The following is an 18,287-nucleotide window of genomic DNA, read 5'->3' as shown; positions in this document are numbered from 1 at the left end:
CACAACATCCGCTATCTCAAGCGGCTCGACTCCACCTGATACAACCAATATCGGTCCGCTTCTCGATCCACGTCTTGCTCCACCTCTCGCTCCCCTTTTCGATCCACGTCTCGATCCACTTCCCGATCCACTTCTCCATCCACTTCTCCATCCAGCTGCAACGCACGCGGCGCAGATACAATGTCCACAGCAAGGGATTCAGGCACCTGGGCCTCTCTGGCTACCGAGCTCAAGATTCAAATCATTGAAGAGGCTCTAGAGATCACGCCCCGCTGCTCCAGCGACAGCTACGTGACCCGTGCAAACTTTAGCTCGCACATGGCTCGCCTGCTTCCTCTACTGCTTACGAGTAAGCAAACATCCGACATTGCTTCATCGGTCTTCTATGACAATGCTGTTTTCCAATTGGTGGCCGAAGACCCTGAAAAGCATCGGGAAGAGGGTGGCTGCAACGCAAAGCCCCAGAACTCCACCTGGAACCTGTCCAAGAGCGTATCGACACCAGGGCCATGCATACTTCCACCGCAGTTTGTGCGCAACAAGGCACGCCGGCTTTGTGTTGTTGCGTGCGTCCACTTCGGGGGCCTACCTTGCTGCGTTCTTCCGAGCAGTATTGCTACTGGCTGCCTTCTTGCGAGTCGTAGGTTTCCGAATGTTCAAAATGTCCAACTGAGAATACGTACCTGTGTCATCTTCTCTCCTGTTAATATGGCGGGCCCGGAAATGGTGGAAGAGCTTCGAAAATTGCGCGAAACACGTCGATTGTCCATTCGAACTGTTCTTGAGGGGAGTCTCTGGCGTACCTGGCGGGGTAAGTCAACTGGAGACTTCGAATAATATCTCTTCAACGGCCCAGGATAGTCTGACGCAGCCAGGTTGTATTCAAGGACGGCAGATCGCACGTGGAGATCAGCACGACAACGGACTGGATGAGGGAGTTCTTCCGGGCGACTACGCTTGGAATGGATGCTCGAGATGCTTGGAATGGGTGGAATTACGTAGAAGGGCCGAGGCAAAAGTTCGGGCCTTCTGACACTGAGTAGACCAGTGGACGGAACAGGGATCAGCGAATATGATATGTGCAGGGAGCTCAGCTGGAAGGTACCTCATCAATCGCCACATGCAGGGTCGGCGCTACATAGTACACAACGATAGTGGTGGCATCATGTATATCTAGGTCATCACCAATGATAATTCTCTCCCCTCACATTCTAAGTAAGACGCGGCATAGTCATAACTCTGAAAAACAACTACCGTTGAATATGTCACGAAGGCACTGCCAATGTTTCCTGCAACTATACGCCGTAATCAGTGAATTTTCGGTTTTTTAGAGAGGGTCGGTGAAATTGACTGCGAAGTTTGGGTAGCAGCTGGCGAAAAGGTGCCGAATCCAGTGAAAGGTGCGGGAGCGTAACGTCACCTTCACCGCCCCAGCCGCCGTATATAAGACGCGACGCTGCTCAACTCAACTTCTGCCTAACACTCTTTCCTTGAACCGCTGCAAACCGATATAAACACTACCAACCGACCAAGCTACACAACGACGAGGATCTGTCTCTTTTGCGTCAACCTTCGGACTCTCATACCGGCCGTACCAGCAGCCAAAAGGACGGATCTCGGCGCAAAGCCTCCCACGGCCGCGATATCACACGACCTCCTCGCCACAAAACCATTCTCAACGCAAGGTCCTAGAGCATCACAATGTCACATCAGGGAATCGAGGGATGTGGGCCTCTTTGTCCACCGAGTTGAAGACGCAAATCATCGAAGAGGTTCTGGAGATCCGATCTTCCGAAGAGAACGTAATCATCAACTACGATAACTTTGGAACGTATCAGTCTCGGCTGCTTCCGCTACTCCTTACGAACAAAGAAACCTCGGACATTGCCGATTTCGCCTTCTACCGCAAGACTACGTTCCAGGTCACGGTAGGAGACCCTGAGGGTAGTGAAACCTGGGAAAAATGCAGTTTCAAGGACCAGAACTGGAGATTCCCAAACGGCTGGCGCAGTGGACACGATGGGACAAAGGATACATGCAAGCTTCCACCGCCGTCTATCCGCAACAAAATATGCCATCTTCGTATCGACGTTCATTCGCACCGTTGTATAGGTGACGTCTTCCCGACAAAAGTTTTGACTGCGTTAACACTGGCGGGTTGGAAATTTGCCAGACTGCGGGCCGTCGAACTAGGGATGTATGGGTGCCGCGACAAATGGGGAGAAAGACGAATTCGCCGTTTCTGTACCGGCCATCACTATCGCTTCCCAGAATTTCGTATCTCATTCTTCGCGTGGGATGGCCTCCATGACGAGTTTCAGCATTGTGGCACTTATACTGTGCGAACCCCAAATGCGAGGACAGTTGCCGGGACGTGACAGAGACGTACTCTGAGTCGATGCCAACGGAGCAAGTTATAGGGAGCATGGCTGGGGAAATATGAGACGTAGAGCAGCACAGCTGTTCAAGGGAACATACTATGAAGTAGGCCAGGTGCATGGACGGGTTGGACAAGGATAGTGATGGGCATTAGCGGAAAGACTCCAGAGTTCCACCAGGGCCATCAAATTATGCCCGACGGATGCGAAACAAACATTTTATCAACATCTGCGTATATGATAACATTAGCTTGCGGGGAGGAAGTTTTATCACCTCACTCAGAACAACGTGCAGGACGTGGCCTTCGATGAGAATCCTTTTTGACCTGTCACTTGTGACGCTAGGACACACGGCTACTTTCCACATCACTGACATTTTCTATTCGCGGTCGTTCAACCCTATCCACAACCGTGTCAAGAGGCCGTGACCCTAACACGCCGCTCATTCATACTTGCTTCAACAGCTTGAATTACCTTGGCCACCAACCTACGATCAAAAAACGCTATGCCCAGCTCCTGACTCGTGAACCAGCTCGCCCTGTCCAGGTTCCCAGAGCCCAGCACAACTACATCATCATCCACAACCATCATCTTCAAATGGCTCTGTTGAGGCTCCCCATTCTCTTGTCCCTTCCTCTTCAAGCCGTTCTTGGGCCTGAAATAGAACAGTTGCAGATTGCCAGGCCTGACCAAGCCTGCGATGGCCTCTTCGTCTCCTGTACCAACGCGACTCTCCCACTCAGAAACCAATTTCATGTGCCGTTTTCTCAGTTTCCTGACACAGCGTGGTGTCGTGGTGCCGGCCGTGACGAGCTGTTCTATCACCATGAGGTTCTCCGAAGTGGTGATTTGCACATCGACGCCTCGTGCTAACGCTTTCAGAAGTGCGGAAAGGACAGGTGGGGATGTGAGATTCGGTGTTTGGATAATGATCTTGCTGTTCGCTTTATCGATCAAAGTCAGGATGAAGGCGTTCAGTGGTGTGTGTGGCGCCCGTACGTTCTCGGTAGACGTAAAAGGCTGGAAACGTGGGTTCCGACGGTGTGGGCTAGGTAATAGGAAGGTAGGAACAGATCCATGGTGGCTGGTCTCTGCTGCGACTGCTTCTGCACCGAGCGGGGGTAACTCCTCTCTTCGTTCCCAGAATTTCGAGTAGAACTTTAAGAGGTCATTGACAGCAGGCCCTGTAAATTTGACATATCCCTCGAACCACTTTTCCCAACTCACGTTGCAAGAAGGCATTACAGCTATCCGCCGATCCACGATCATGAATTTTGGATGCATGACACTGAACGGTAGAAGGAAAACGGACTTGATTTCCAGATCAAGTCCTGTGAGCATCTCTGGACTTGGAAGTCCAAGCTTCGATCTCCATACGCTTGGGGGATACGTCTGCCCTGACACTTTCTGCGTATGGAACAGCTTCTGAAATATCGAAAGTGACGAAAAGCATATCCGCACACGTATTCTTACACCTTTTTCGATTCCTTTATGGGACAGATGCACGAGAATGTCATTGATTGTGTCCAAGCTCTTCGACTGCGCCCAGAAACATGTCACGAGGATGAGTTCGTGGTTGGCGGATTCCAAAAGCGGTCTGAGAGTCTCGTAAATGGTGGATCCGGTCCCTGTTTCGAACGCTAGTGAGTTGGATGTGCTCAGTAGTTCCCGTGGGGTTCTGGCATAGTATTTGGGGTCATCGTGTAGATTATCCGATGTAGCTTGTTCTAAGGTTGAGAAAACGGCTTCGTTAAGGCGCGCTATGCGCGACTCCGAAGGTGAAACTCGGTTTGGAATAGACATTACATTAAGAGAATTCAGAAAGTGAATATATTGGCTGCGCAATGAACAAATCTATCAGAGATGGAAAAATATGCTTTCAGAGGGTGAGGGAGGATCAAAGGACCTTGGAATAGAGATGTACGCTAAAGCAAAGCTCCCGCCGCTAGATCACTTACGTCCTAGCGGATTGCTCTGCAGCCCCTGCTCCATATCTTCGGAAATTTCCTAGAGCAACACCATCAACGCACCAGTCAATGTGTATACCTACAACGCTCCATCTAACAACAGATAAAGCTCCCTTTACCCACCTATCGAGCTTTTCATCCCTCACACCACCGAGTCACCGACCATTGACCCCCGACACGCTCCCCCACAATGCCCATAACCATCCTCCCACCCTCCACCACCCCCCTCCCAACCCACCATGACATCCCCTCAGACGACTCCTCAGAAATGGACCTCTCCGACTCCGAAATCCCCACCTCCAACACCACTCGCTCCATCGTCACGCCCGGCGAGCCCATAACCAGCGATCCGCAATGGATGCGCGGCCACGGCACCTACATCCCCGCCGGCTCCAGCACCATCACCTCGACCGTCGCGGGCCACCTGCACAAGACGAACAAACTGCTCTCCGTACAACCTCTACGCGCTCGCTACAACCCGGAGATAGGCGACCTGGTCGTCGGCCGGATCGTGGCGGTGCAGACCAAGAAATGGACCGTGGACATCGCCGCGCCGATGCTAGCCAGTCTACCGCTCAGCGCCATCAATCTCCCCGGCGGGATCCTGCGGAGGAGGACCGCAGTCGACGAGTTGAACATCCGGACGTTTTTCAGCGAGGGGGATTTACTGGTTGCAGAGGTGCAGGCGCTGCATCAGGATAATACGGCGTCTTTGCACACGAGGTCGCTGAAATATGGGAAATTGCGGAATGGGCTCTTCACGGCGCTTTCGGGGGCTGGGGGCGGGATTTTGTCCAGGAGGGGTGGCGTGGTGAGATCCAGGAGGCAGGTTTTCACGCTCGAGACGCACGCGGGCGAGGTGGATGTTGTGTTGGGTGTGAATGGGTATATTTTCGTGTCGAAGCATAATACGGTCGGCGCGGAGGGAAAAGACGTCAGCATCACGAGGTTGGAGGAGGGCGTCAGTGAGACGCTTTACTCGAGTGAGAATGACGAGCTGTCGCCCGGGGTGCTGAGGGAGATCATGAGGGTTAGTACGTTGATTAGGGGCCTGGTGGCTTGTGGGAATCGGGTAGATGAAGACACGATTGTGAGGGTTTACGAAGGGGCTGTGGAGATGGAGGCGGAGGAGAGGAGTTTGAAAGAGGTTGGCGCCATGGACACCGACCTCAAGGAGGATTACGAGCCGTATGAGGGAGGCGCCAAAGGGCTGGTGCTGAAGATCCTGCAGAGGCTGGAGATGGGAGGTTGACCTGCGTTGGGTGTCTGAATTCATCTCTCCGATAACCCAGAATTCGGCTCGCCCTAGAGAAGCGCAAGCAGTGCGTAGAGCCAGCCCATCCACTCGGCCACTGCGCGTTGCGACAAGCACCTACTCGACGCCGACGCGCACATGGACTGCCTAAGCGCAGCGCACAGGTGTATGGATCACTGACTGTACAGTCTACATCGCCAGAGGACTTTGGGGGTCTATTTGCATGTCATGTAAACACATCTGGATGAATGCAAGCCGACCCAAGCACGGCGAGCCACCTGTACATCCGCCTTCCTTCCTTTGGATGACTTATCCGCGATCCACAATCTCAAGGCGGGGCAGCATTGTTAGATCCATACAGAAATTGAAACATGACAAGAGACCAAAGAAGGTCCACATGCCCAACGAACTCTTCCATTACTGCGCCCTCTCACATCCGACTGAACAACCCCTTGTACCGCTGCTCTGAGTTAGATCACCTAATTCAACCATTTCAATTGGCCACAGTCTAGCTTAAGGCACTAGAGCACGGTGCTTTAAGGCTCATTATACCTGGACGAAGGCGCTGTCACGCCAATCACAGCGTCAGATATACCCCTGCGACCCCCTGTCTGTTCAGTCGGACGTGAAAAAGAGTAGTACACTATCCACACTGAGCATAGCCCACATGGGGTTAGATGAGATGAGAGCTGTACCTAAACCAAGGCGGCAACGGACAAAGAAATATACACCACCTCGGCCCCAACGGCAAGTAGCGTTACCCAGGTCGCACGTCTAAATTAAACCTCTTACGGGATGTGAATAAATAATGACAGTGATGAACAAAGAAAAAACAGTGCGCCTGAGGCCAACTCTACACCACAAACCAAGTACCCCCCCGAAGGGCCTGAGGAACAGGTACAGCAAGGCCGAGCCAATCAAAGAAAAGCTCGCAACACGAACAAAGGCGAGTCAATGCTGAACAGAACCAACTCAACCATCACGTCTCAGAAACCGAGGGTGGTAGGGAGTCAAAGAACTGTGTCGCGAACTCAAGCCCTCAGCGGCTTACTCGACCTCCAAACTCAACAGCCCACCCTCTTCTAACCGACTGATATCCCCCCAAGCCTCAATCACCGCCTTCATAGCCGCCTGGCTTAGCTTCCTCCTCTTATCAGCCGCCTCCTTCTCCCTTCGCGCTTTCGTCTTGCTACTCCCGCTCGGCGCCACGCCTGTGAGAATCTTCTTGCTGTCGTCCGGGGTGAAGTTGACGAAGCAGTCCTGTGCGGATTTGTGGCTTGCTGAATGTGGGGCTGAGCTATGTGATGATTTGCGAATGGACGATTTATGTGCACGACGAGTTGCGCTGGTGGGATTGTGATGCGATGAGTGGCGTCTCCGTGTATGCCGGGGTTGAGGGACCGGACTGTGCGTCGGTGAGCGGCTGGGTGGTGTGCGTGCTGGTCCATGCCCAATGGCGATCTCTTCTGGAGAAGTGGGGTAAATTGGGCCTTGCGGATATATCATGTCCATGGACGATGCCCCCAAGCTGTTGCTCATAGGCGTATTGGAACTTCCCATGCCACCGCCATAGCAGGAGAATGAGGCGGTGTCGCAGGAGATACCGAGTCCGACTCCGCCACCACTGCTGAAGGACATGCCCTGTCCTTGGGAATAGGCCCTTCTATGTCCATTGTACGTGGGCGTAGGCGCTTGGGTGGTGGTCGCAGTCATGCCATTGTTCCACCAGGTCCCGGACATGCTTGTCATGGAGTGAAAATCTGGCGAGGCTGACAATGCAAAGTCCAACGTAGGCGTGGTATTGGGAACCCACGTGGTCATTGGAAGGTCAGTCGAGGGCGGAGGAGTGTGCAAGGCTGAAAGAGCCGCATTGTGCGCATGGGGATGGAGGTTCATTGTCCCTCCAACGTTGGTTCCGAATATGAATAGATCTGTTGATGTCCTGCCGCGAGAGTTCGTATCGATTGCAGGAGAGGAGAGTGGCGTGAGCTGGTAGTTGGAATGCTGTGTCTCAGGGCTTGCTTCCACGGAAGGCGGGGACAAGGCCACTGTGCAAGGCTGTGCTCGTGGGAACAATCCGTTTGTGCTTGGTTCTTGAGATACCTTGGAGGAGGGTGGACGTGTACGAGGATCGTCGGAAGCGGAGAGTTTCAAGGCGAACTCATCCGAGGCGGTGTCCATCCTGGATGCCCAAGGGTCCTGAATGCCGGCGCGCAATGTCGACGGGGCCATCATCTTAGTCAATGGGCTCGTTTTCCGCCCGGCTGGCTTTTGGATTCTCTGCCTGTGGGTTTGATCTGGCGTAGAGTATACCTTCTTGTTGGGCCTAGTGGCGGATGGTTTTGGTGTCGATGGCGCAGAGGAAGATGGCCTTCGCTCGCTGTGATCGAGTTCGAAGTAATGAGCTGGGTGGTATAGCCCAGGATCGCTCAACGATGCTTTGCCCCCAGACTCCGGATAGACAGAGGAGTATTTGTCTTGCGCGGGCGAGGCTGGGTTATCTTCGAGGAGCTGGAGAGCTCTTTGCCAAGCATCATCTGAGCTGGGATCCCAATTCGGCATAGGCAGTGTGCTGAATGGGTCAATCTCATTCGACGACGGCACCTCAAAGAGATGTGCCAGGTCGTCAGATCCAGACGGGTCTTCCGCCGCACCGTTGACCCGCTGGAAAATGTCTGTCTCATACTGCTGAAAGAGCTCATCTAGGTCGAAGGCCTCAATGTCTTTGTCCGTCGGCCGCATTGAGAAATCGGAGTGGGGTTGTGCTAACGATGTCATGAAGAGTGTCTTTCACGTGAATGGCGTGAACCAGGAGCCTGGAGACTGCATACAGCAGAATGCCGTGGTAACGAATGGCGAGAGTGATGGGTCGGTAGATCGTTCCGTGAGGGAGTACTGCAGTGTGTAAAATGCAAAGGAGCACCAATGATGCGATGAGCAAACAAAGTAAACATCCCTAAACTGACAAACCTATACTCGATATATACCTGCAGCATCATGTGGTTTCGAGTTCCTGCCAGCCTCCAGGTCCATCGGGACATTCCTGAACTTTTAGGTGCTATGTTTAGCACTAAGCGAAGAATGGGGTCGAGATAGGGTTTTCACCATGACGAAGAGGCGTTTGTCGGCTGTGCAAAGGATGACAACAGGCCAAACTCATGGCGTCTTCCTGAGGAGGTTGGGCAATCCACTGCGGGTGTGGCGAAGCAGAAAGCCGCATGCAGCCACAACCGTTGCGACTCACCCGCCACGTTGCATTCCTCAATCCAGGACCCAGGTACCACGGATGGCATGCAGGAGCCATTATCGTCCAATTGACATTTCTTGAATAGCGTTGAAGCAGTTGGAGCTGACCTTTAAATCTGGCCTGAAAGACTGCTCTATCGCAGCAGTATCCGTTTCTGTGCGGTCGCGGAAGAGAGGAAATAAGAGGATGGTAAGGAGTCCAATCATGTGGGCGATGGTTCGACATCGTTTCCAACTGTTTGGAATGCAAGTGGATCACATACCGCAAACAGCCACCCACCTCATCCGAGGCACAGAAAGGAAACGAGAAACATCTTGGCAAGAGACGAAAGGAAATAGAGAAAGGTAATAGAAAAAGGAAAATCGACTAATCCAGAATGATGGATGAACGATACTGTACCTGTGGGATCATGGTGGACGGGAACTCCCGAAGTGGCTTTGTTTTGGACGCTGGTCTGAAGATAAAGGCTCATAGAGCATGCTTTCTCGAGAGTATATTGCAACTCAGTTCACGAGCTGGTCTCATGGATCGAGGCCGAATTGAAGCCAAAGGAGGTTGGTCTCATCGCATTCCTGGGATTCAAAACCTTGGTTGGCCAGACTTCCGCGCGGTCACAAGCTGTGACCCTCAGACTAATCGTTACCAGCGGCAAGAATCAGACACTAATAGTGAAAGAGCAGGCAGGATGTCGGGTAATTCGTGTCTGATGGATCGGATTGACAAGGTGACGCTGCTGCTGCAGCTGGGCAGAAACATTTAGGCGCTCGGACGTTTCGGCCCGCTCCGAATCACAGCAGCCTGCTCCCGTTAAACTCCGTGAGCTCCGCAACCAGGCCAGAGCTGAGGATGAACAGCTTCACAACCACTCCGCGTTTTCGTGCGCTACCCTACTGCTGTTGTGAAATCATTTATTTCTTGTATGTATATCTTTGTTCCACTTTCTTTCTCTATATCCTTTCCCCAGCGCATTCCCCCCCAATGGACCCCAACCCTCCTCTCCAACCCTCTCCCCCAACCCCCTCCCTCTTCCGCTGGATCCTCGGCTTCCTCCTCGTCGGCGCATGCTGGGGCCTAACAACACCATTCATGCGCCGCGCCGCGATCAATTACACGCCTCCCACGCGCCCGTCGCTGTCCGATCCGAATACATCGTGGTTGAGGAAGAAGGTGCTGGGGATCTGGTACGCGGTGATAGGAGTGCTGAGTAGACCCGCGTATGCGGTGCCGTTGCTGTTGAATGTTACGGGGAGTGTGTGGTTCTTTGTTTTGATTGGGCAGGCTGGTGAGTAGTATTGGTAAGACTAAAAGTTGGAGTCGGATGAGGGCTGATGTGTGATGCAGAGCTGAGTTTGACGGTGCCGATAACGAATTCTTTGGCGTTTTTGTTCACTGTGCTGGGGGAGTGGTGGGCGGAGAAGAAGGTGATAAGTCGAGGTAGGTCTCTGATTGCTATCGACTTTTGGCGTGATGCTGATTTGGAGGAGATACTTGGATTGGCATGGCGTTGGTTTTGGGCGGCATTGCGTTATGTGTTCAAAGCAAGAGCAGGTGATTCTTGCTTAGATATGCTGAACTATATACCTTGAATCTAAGTTTTATACACGTTGATCAGCCTTCGTGCATCACTGAGTCACTTCAGAGTCGCAGTGCTCCCTTTCCGCTCTATGCCGACCGGGGATACGCCCAACGCCATCATCTGAACCTAAGATGCATTCACTTAATTCAAAGCCCAATATTAACTGCGACGTGAATCAATCGCATAATCTCAGTCCGCCCACCCTCTTTCAGGCCACCCATCCGTCCCCGGCCCCACCTCCGGCCAACCCTTCGGAATCGTCGAATACTTCGGCAAGATATATCTCTTCTCGCATTCGCTCTCGGTGCAAGTAAGATTGCACAGCCCAAACGTCTGACAAAAGCACTCGCCCGCATCCTGGCAATCCACTGGCGGCATGCCGAAAATGATATGCCACATATACTCAATCACTCGCCCACTAATCTGGTCGTCCAAAGGCGTCTCGAGCAGCCAATTTCGAATTCTTTCATAATGCTCCTTCGGCCGCGCTCGTATGCGCTCCCTCGACACTGCAAACTGGCTCGAGCAATGCGCGCCTACGACATCAGGGACAGGTTCGCCGGGAAAGAGATACTGGAATGCTTTGCCGTAAGCGGCCTCGTTCTGGGAACGATCATCGATTCCTTGGGAAGGCTTAGTGGGATGCAATTCCGCGGGGCAGCCCATGGTCCACGTGCAGCGCAGGGCGACGAAGCCGCGGTTGCGGACGTGGTCGAGACGGAGGCGTTTGAGGACGGGGACGCCGTCGTACATGGGGTCTTCGTTGTGCCATTGGTAGCGGAGGCTGTGGATGAAGATGGAGACGTGCGGGAGGGAGTCGTAGCGGTCGATTATGTATCTGGTGAGGGGTCAGTACTACTTCTGCTAGAGGCATGTGATTACATGATAAATGAGACATGAAGAAGCGGTGCCTTCACGGACAAGTGCCAAGTAGACAAATGGGACAAAGATATACATACGTCAAATAAGGCATCGCCTCTCTCCCCTTATTCTTCGCCACCGTCAACGGCGCCGTCCGATTATCAACAACATAAACATTCCTCTTCCACTCTCCAAAATACTGGTCTAACCAGCTCACATCATCTGCCTCCAAGCTCGCAACAACCAGCTCCTTCTCTGGCCCAAAAGTTTGAGGACGCGAGGTTGCCAACACTGCATAGCGATTCTTCAAGCCAAGTGCGCTGTATGCAATGAAAACAAGTAGAGCGAGGATAACGAGGAATCGTCTGCGCCGCTGTAGGCGTCGCGAGGGCGCCATGGCCACATTGGGGAGAGCGACGATGCTGCGTGAGGTGCGTGGCTTTTGTTGAGGTCACTGGAGCCACCCGACGTGAGGTCCAAGATTCAAACCATCATCTATTTTGGGGTCATCGCCGGCGCTTGATGGCGGCTGCCCGATCGATCGCCGCGCCCCGCAGTAGCCGAGAGGCTATGACTAGCCGGGGTGTTATCGATCACCAACGGTGGAGGTGAAATTGAAAGCGAAGGCGAGGACCTTCTTCCGGTTGATAACAAGTCGATAAGCTTAATTTTAAGGTTGTCTCCACGTCCGTTGATCGCGGAATCAGTGTGGCTTCACTCCGGCTCGCTCGATTTCCACTTTGGGATTGACGCCGCTGGTTCGACGCTGGATTAAGCATTGACAGTAAGGGGCATTGGCAACGCTCCATCATTATTGTCGCTTGCGCAATGATTTTTTGAACCGTTCTGATTTCCTACTACAGTAATCGAATGCTCTGAGCTGTTAATAACATAGCATTCAAAGGGTGTAATTTTGAAAGTCACTGATCCTCTCGTGCACGAGGACACGCTCGGTTTCAGTTGTCACAACTGGGCGTGCGGTTTACACTGCATTGTACGGGATACTTCTAACTGAGAGAAGACTGCCGCAGAGAAGATCAGACTGACCATCTGTTGCACAGTCGGCAGTTTCCCCATGATGCCGACGAAAGGCGGAAAGCCGCGGAAGAGCGCGGCCAATCAAAGCGGGGCAATACGACCCAACTCATGAGAACGACCAGACGTGTATTCTCTTTCAACAATCCAGCAACACGACATCAGACTCCTTAATTTTTCCCTAGAGCCGTAGATCCTCTCGTTACATACACAAAAACCACCATGGCGCAGGACGATGAAAGGCTGGGCCTAACCCCCGAGCAACTCACCTTCTTCAACGAAAATGGCTACCTCCTCATACCCGACGCGATCTCGCCCGACACCGTAAACCAGCTCCTCGCAGACACCAAAACAATGCTCGACGACTTCTCGCTAGCCGACCACCCCATGACCAAATTCTCGACCGGCGGCGAGGACGGCGCAACCCACGTCGGCGACGCGTACTTCCTCGAAAGCGGCGACAAGATACGCTTCTTCTTCGAAGAAGGTAGATACTCTTGATTCCAATTTCAAGCCCTCTGCTTACCTGATTCACACCAGACGCCTTCGACCCCTCCGGCACCCTCACAAAGCCCAAACCCCGCGCCATCAACAAAATCGGTCACTACCTGCACGAACTCGCCCCTTCCTTCCGCGCCATGTCCCTCTCCGCCCGCAACGCCGCCATCGCCCGCTCGCTCGGTTTCCGCGACCCGCGCGTCCTGCAATCCATGGTCATCTGCAAGCAGCCCGAGATTGGCGGCGCGGTGCCGCCGCACCAGGACTCGACGTTCTTGTATACGGATCCCCCGTCGGCGGTGGGGTTCTGGTACGCGCTGGAGGACTGCACGGCGGAGAATGGGTGTCTGAGTTTCGCGGCGGGGAGTCACAGGCGGGAGCCGATTCGGAAGCGGTTCGTTAGGACGGGCGAGAAGGGTGCGGAGGGTACGGGGTTTGTGGATAACGAGGGCGCGAAGTTTCCGAGGGATCTGCAGACACAGGAGAATGGGGAGCAGAAGGAGGAGGTGTATACGATGGGGGAGGTCAAGGCGGGCACGCTGGTGCTGATTCATGGCAACATCTTGCACAAGAGTGAGAGGAATACGAGTGGGAAGAGCCGGTTTATATACACGTTCCACCTCATCGAGGGCGAGGAGAAGTATGATGAGAGGAATTGGCTGCAGCCGCCGGCCAAGGGGTTCTCAAGATTATATTCACAGTAAACTGAACGGAAGAGCGTCCAGATCCCTCCTACTCGTCGAATACCTGTCCGTACCTACCGCCTTTGCAAATGCGCCGGTCTTATGCATTACCGCAATAATGTACATGGTCTCCGAATTTTCCACCGTAACCCGATAATCATCTCTACCTAATAATCGGCCATAGACCTCTACCCATGTTTCAAAAGCCTCTATAGCACATGCTGCCGCCTTGGGCCTGAATAGACCGAAAGTTAGAGATTATAACGCAACAGCCGAGATATCCCATATGGCTAAGTCGCAGATGTGCCGCATTCCACGACCCTCGTAAACCTCGTTGAAGGTGCGGAATTCGGCTCAAAGTCTGGAAGACGCAAATCTGGAAACACCTTCTGGACCTTACGCGCCAGGTATTGCGACCAGGTGCCCTTAACCTCGCGGAACGTTGTCGCGCTCCATCGCTGCTCCGCCTGTCGCTTCTCCTCCTCGGACAGCGGTGGAAGGTGGTCCAGAGGGAGGCGCTTCATCTCGGCAGTCCAGGAAAAGTCAAAGAAGAGGGGGAAGGAGAAGCGCGGTGGGGAGCCTGATTTAGGCCGGCTGACGCGGTGAGGACGCGATCGGTAGCGGCCGTGCGTGAGCTGGTCGAACATATCACCAACTGGTCGCGAATACATTAGCTTTTGCCGGGCGACGGAGGAGAAATACAGGGTAGTCTGTTGCGTACTGTTTACGATAAAGGAGTTCTCGACACAGGGAACGTCGACCCACTTATCAGACGGGGAAAGAATCTTCAGTAACATTGTCAGTAAGTGTCGGTAGAATTGGGAAGTCATATACTAACCTGTAGGCCGGGCGAGTCGACTTTTAGGATAGTAAGGTAACCGAAATCTAGAGCCAGATGTTCGCGGATATCGGAGAAGTACATAAGGTCATTGAATCTAACCCGTGTGTTGGCCAATGCCGAAGCCCTCGCTATCGCTGGCGTTGTTCTCGACAGGCATATACTTGAAGCAGCGAAAGAGTACCACAGGCTCTGGCTGCAGCAGCCGCTGGCGCATATCCTCTTTACCCAAGCCGAGACCCAATGAGAAAATATCCGTAAGGGATTTTCCTAGCTCCGTCACCTCACTGACGTACTCCAACACCTCATGCCGCATGTTAGGGAGAACATGATCAGGGAATTGGTTCTTGCCGTGCAGTGGCAGACCGACGAGCGGGTGGTCGTCGGCATGCTCGGGACCAATGTAGAGGCCTTCCTTAAAGTCCATGTGCCCGTGCGTATGCTCACCGCCAAGGGGCATGTAGCCGCGCCAGGCTACGCCCCCCTGGCGGACATCGAGGTTTTTCTTAACGTCAAGAGGCAGGTCGAAAAAGGCCTGCGAGGCTGAGAGGAGGGACGATTGGGTTTGCGGAGAGACTTGGGTGCCGGTAATGACGAAGAAGCCCCATGTTGATGCGGCGGCGTGGATGGCTTGGATGGTTTCTTGGGCTTTGGGCGACTGTGAGCCCTCGCTGTAGTACGCAGCGAGATCGATAATGGGTATTTGCTCGGCCATGCTGGGGCTGTGCAGTGATTTATTACTCAAAGGAGTGGTGGTGCAATATTGGTTGAGAGCTTTGGGAAGTTGATACAAGGTACCGCGGCACTTTCCCATTCGGGAGTATAGGCGAGCGGGCCGCTTAGCGAGTACCCTAGCGATCCCCGCGATCCCCGCGCCCTCTTCATCAACGCCATCCATGGATCGCCCCGCCTCAGCTGTGGCTGTCCACCCCGTCACAGTTCATCCCACATCGATGATTAAGGCGGGGACTGCCCCCTCCATGATGCGACCGCATCTCCCAAGGCCCACATGTCCACCTACGACCGGCCTGTTTGCGGCGTTTTGTCTGAGCCCAGGATGACCTCGTCGCACACCATGACTGATGAACCGCAAGGCAGCATCGATGAGTTCTTCGACTTTGCACGATTGGAGGCTGATATGAGCAATGGATGCCAGCTACAGCCTTTCCACAATGGGGGCGCTTTTCAGCACGTCTATCCTGACTGCGCACCTATGGACTGGGAGCCTCCAGAAGCCGAGACAGACACGACTCCAGTTGCCATTCCGTCCGAGCTTTGTCCCGATGTTTACTGCGCAGAGGAAACAATCGGCAATACGTCTCTTAACATCTCGTTAGTAGGAGGTTTTACAGGGGGCACCGACTGCTTCACACGAGATGGTGTCTTTCAGTGCGCGCCTGATCGAGAATTCGAGCAACATATGCCAATCACCCAGGTCCTTCAAAGCCCAACCATTGCGCCACGATGTCAAGTGCTCGACGAGCCGCCCTCCTCCGCGCAAAACAAAACACAGCGGAAAACCCGCCAGTCTGGGTACATCCAAAGGAAACCGGCATCAGCAAAGCACAAAGGACCCTCCAACCGCATCTCTCTAGAAGCGAAACAGATGCTTGAAGAAGAGTTCGCAGCCAACCCTTATCCATGCGCGTGGGAGATCGATATAATAGCCCATCAAGTGAATCTAGATGCGAAGCGCGTGCGCACGTGGTTTAACAATGCCAGGGCGAGGAAGAAACCCAATGGTAAAAACTCTCCAAGGTCTTGTTCGCACATCTCTAATGTACCCGTAGATGACTCGAAGGTGAAGAGGTCCAATGCCAGTATACGCTCCGTTACCTCACAGCTTTCAGCCGAGAGTTTGGAGGCACTCTCAAAGCAGATCAACGAGAACATGAGTCCCCAGCCCCCATTAGCTGTTTACCTTGCTTCGTCTTATCTCGAGGAAGCGGCAGATCTAACCGACATCCAAGCCGCTATTGGCGCAGCTCCATCCAGTGAACGAAGCGATTTCTTTATGGATTCATCTTCAGGTTCGCGCGCGGGCCGATCAGGCTCCATCATCACCTCCTTGACCTCCTCGGAAGGTTCCGCTCCAACCTCATTCACGATGTCATCACGTGGTAGCAACACCTCTTCATTTGGACGAGAGCGACGACGGGGTCGCAGGCGCATGGCCTGGAGAAACTCGCCGTATAGTCGCCCAAAGATTGACGGACTTAATGACGCCGGTCAGCCATCCCGGAACCTTCCCTTCTTTTGCACTTTCTGCCCAAGGGCTTTCAAGACCAAGTACGAATGGATCCGACACGAAGATTCAGTACATGCTCTACGAACAACTTGGATCTGCTGCAGCAACAAACAGGAGCCAATGGAAAAATGCCCGTTTTGTGGTATTGCCGATCCCGACGAAGTCCATCTAGCGACCCATAAGTACCAGCAATGCAAGAACAAGCCCGAATCGCACCGGACCTTCTATCGACGCGACCACTTCATTCAACACCTCCACCATGTGCATTTCGGAAACGTCAAGCATCCGTCAGCAAAACTCGGATGCGGAACCCGTGAACAAGGTTCGCAGCAACAGGACTTTGGATGTAAGGAACTGGCACTAAAGTGGCGTCATTTTGGTGCCCCTATGAGACCCGGCGACCCTATGCTCCACTGCGGATTTTGTGGGCAGACGCTGTCAGACTGGGGGAGCCGATGCGAACACGTTGCACAACACCTGGCTGCGGGTGGTTGGGACAGATCAGCCTGGTGGCCTGAAAGAAAGGAGAACCACATGGAGAACCGCTGCACAGCTCAGGAAGCTGGTCCCTTCCGTTGCAGATATTGCGCGAAGGTGTTCGAGAACGTTGGTGCACGCGACAAACATACACATTGCCGGGTGTGGTCATGCCGCTTTCTGCGCACTTTCGACGATGTTGCCTCGGAAAACTCCGGCCCGCCTCTCTGCCCTCAGTTCCCCTCTCCAAAAGCTCACCACTGCCACCTATGTGGTGCTGGCTATCGATCTTGTCACGGCGAGCATGCACAGCTGTATCACAAATACCGCCTCTGCAAGCAGGAGCTATACACTTCGAAGGACGACTTTCTCCAGCACTTGCACGAGTTCCATGGAGCGTCGGACCCCTTGCTCCTGTCGCACAATCCCGTTCTGGAGCAGCACTTTTCGAGAAACAAGGGTGCTGCTTTCGAAACACTGGAATTCGATGAAATTCTCCAGGGCTGCCGGGTATCCACGCCTGCGGAGTCTTTCGTCGACCCTTGCACAGAGGAAGCTATGTGGGCGTCTACTCTGTCCCCTGAAGAGATTGTCGAATGGACTCAAACAGTGCGCACTCCCAGCACTGATGTGAGCAGTGATCATTGCGAAAAGGCGAATGTTGCTCCCAGCGCTCGTCGGCGACACTCGACGAAGCAGATTCTGAGCAAGATAGCCTCGAGCGGTCCTAGATTCTTCCGTCTCGAGCCAATTCTCCCATTCCTTTCTTCTCGCATCTACTATATGCGAAATGCGAAGACGGCCGAGATGTTCGGCGACGGAGAGGCTCTTCTGACGGAGGTGGGTCATGGCCATATAGCTTCCCTGGTCATGAGTTCCGGTCTTGTGGGGATGGCGGGAGTGAGAATGCCGGTGCAGCTGAAGAAGGATCGTGATAAGAACCTGGTAGAGCTTTCGCTGGGCGAGTGAAGGAGTTATGGTACTTAAGATTTCAGTAGTTGCCGCATGATATCATGAAGTGTTGAAGCATGCATTAAAATGCAACTTAGTGCAGACAACGGATAGGCCAACGTCCCTCTAGCTGGAGATGTGCACGCCACTTTCATACCTACACAGAAAACGTACTCGCTTATCATTTTTGGTAGAAGAGGTTTGGAGTTTGCTAATAACTACACGAATATTTGCTTAGTCATCAGTTTATCATGACATCAACGGTGGTTAGAC

The 18,287-nt window shown here is 53.4% G+C and overlaps 10 protein-coding genes across 10 annotated transcripts; 6 read left to right on the top strand and 4 right to left on the bottom strand.

The window, feature by feature from the left end:
* Positions 1–180: 180 nt before the first annotated feature.
* Positions 181–1,043, top strand: EI97DRAFT_459277 (uncharacterized protein; the record flags this gene model as incomplete). Its single annotated transcript, XM_033800988.1, has 2 exons — positions 181–531; positions 876–1,043. The coding sequence occupies 2 exons, from the start codon at positions 181–183 to the stop codon at positions 1,041–1,043; spliced, it is 519 nt and encodes a 172-aa protein (XP_033652905.1).
* Positions 1,044–1,724: 681 nt separating this feature from the next.
* EI97DRAFT_443233 (uncharacterized protein) lies at positions 1,725–2,378 on the top strand (the record flags this gene model as incomplete). The annotated part of the gene is made up of 1 exon (XM_033799806.1): positions 1,725–2,378. One exon carries the CDS (start codon positions 1,725–1,727, stop codon positions 2,376–2,378), a length of 654 nt encoding a protein of 217 aa, XP_033652904.1.
* A 339-nt stretch (positions 2,379–2,717) lies between these two features.
* EI97DRAFT_434218 (phospholipase D/nuclease) lies at positions 2,718–4,255 on the bottom strand. Its single transcript, XM_033798570.1, has one exon. It carries the CDS (start codon positions 4,179–4,181, stop codon positions 2,793–2,795), a length of 1,389 nt encoding a protein of 462 aa, XP_033652903.1. The 5' UTR covers positions 4,182–4,255; the 3' UTR covers positions 2,718–2,792.
* Positions 4,256–4,535: 280 nt separating this feature from the next.
* Positions 4,536–5,597, top strand: EI97DRAFT_450956 (uncharacterized protein; the record flags this gene model as incomplete). Its single annotated transcript, XM_033800316.1, has 2 exons — positions 4,536–5,492; positions 5,541–5,597. 2 exons carry the CDS (start codon positions 4,536–4,538, stop codon positions 5,595–5,597), a joined length of 1,014 nt encoding a protein of 337 aa, XP_033652902.1.
* Positions 5,598–6,647: 1,050 nt separating this feature from the next.
* EI97DRAFT_379180 (uncharacterized protein) lies at positions 6,648–8,342 on the bottom strand (the record flags this gene model as incomplete). The annotated part of the gene is made up of 2 exons (XM_033795695.1): positions 6,648–6,945; positions 7,117–8,342. 2 exons carry the CDS (start codon positions 8,340–8,342, stop codon positions 6,648–6,650), a joined length of 1,524 nt encoding a protein of 507 aa, XP_033652901.1.
* A 1,354-nt stretch (positions 8,343–9,696) lies between these two features.
* On the top strand, positions 9,697–10,448 carry EI97DRAFT_400228 (uncharacterized protein). The gene is made up of 3 exons (XM_033796433.1): positions 9,697–10,129; positions 10,189–10,281; positions 10,332–10,448. The coding sequence occupies exons 1-3, from the start codon at positions 9,826–9,828 to the stop codon at positions 10,397–10,399; spliced, it is 465 nt and encodes a 154-aa protein (XP_033652900.1). The 5' UTR covers positions 9,697–9,825; the 3' UTR covers positions 10,400–10,448.
* On the bottom strand, positions 10,410–11,940 carry EI97DRAFT_420335 (uncharacterized protein). Its single transcript, XM_033797027.1, has 2 exons — positions 11,383–11,940; positions 10,410–11,261 (listed from the first exon to the last, which is right to left on the bottom strand). The coding sequence occupies exons 1-2, from the start codon at positions 11,679–11,681 to the stop codon at positions 10,613–10,615; spliced, it is 948 nt and encodes a 315-aa protein (XP_033652899.1). The 5' UTR covers positions 11,682–11,940; the 3' UTR covers positions 10,410–10,612.
* Positions 11,941–12,541: 601 nt separating this feature from the next.
* On the top strand, positions 12,542–13,521 carry EI97DRAFT_443227 (phytanoyl-CoA dioxygenase; the record flags this gene model as incomplete). The annotated part of the gene is made up of 2 exons (XM_033799805.1): positions 12,542–12,806; positions 12,860–13,521. 2 exons carry the CDS (start codon positions 12,542–12,544, stop codon positions 13,519–13,521), a joined length of 927 nt encoding a protein of 308 aa, XP_033652898.1.
* A 505-nt stretch (positions 13,522–14,026) lies between these two features.
* Positions 14,027–15,094, bottom strand: EI97DRAFT_434212 (Clavaminate synthase-like protein). Its single transcript, XM_033798569.1, has 3 exons — positions 14,339–15,094; positions 14,222–14,285; positions 14,027–14,155 (listed from the first exon to the last, which is right to left on the bottom strand). The coding sequence occupies exon 1, from the start codon at positions 15,051–15,053 to the stop codon at positions 14,436–14,438; it is 618 nt and encodes a 205-aa protein (XP_033652897.1). The 5' UTR covers positions 15,054–15,094; the 3' UTR covers positions 14,027–14,155; positions 14,222–14,285; positions 14,339–14,435.
* Positions 15,083–18,194, top strand: EI97DRAFT_420329 (uncharacterized protein). Its single transcript, XM_033797026.1, has 2 exons — positions 15,083–16,080; positions 16,129–18,194. The coding sequence occupies exons 1-2, from the start codon at positions 15,348–15,350 to the stop codon at positions 18,030–18,032; spliced, it is 2,637 nt and encodes an 878-aa protein (XP_033652896.1). The 5' UTR covers positions 15,083–15,347; the 3' UTR covers positions 18,033–18,194.
* Positions 18,195–18,287: the final 93 nt, after the last annotated feature.

The sequence above is a fragment of the Westerdykella ornata genome (genome assembly GCF_010094085.1).
Source record: "Westerdykella ornata strain CBS 379.55 unplaced genomic scaffold EI97scaffold_14, whole genome shotgun sequence".
NCBI lineage: Eukaryota > Fungi > Ascomycota > Dothideomycetes > Pleosporales > Sporormiaceae > Westerdykella > Westerdykella ornata.
This window is presented reverse-complemented; position numbering and strand designations above follow the sequence as displayed.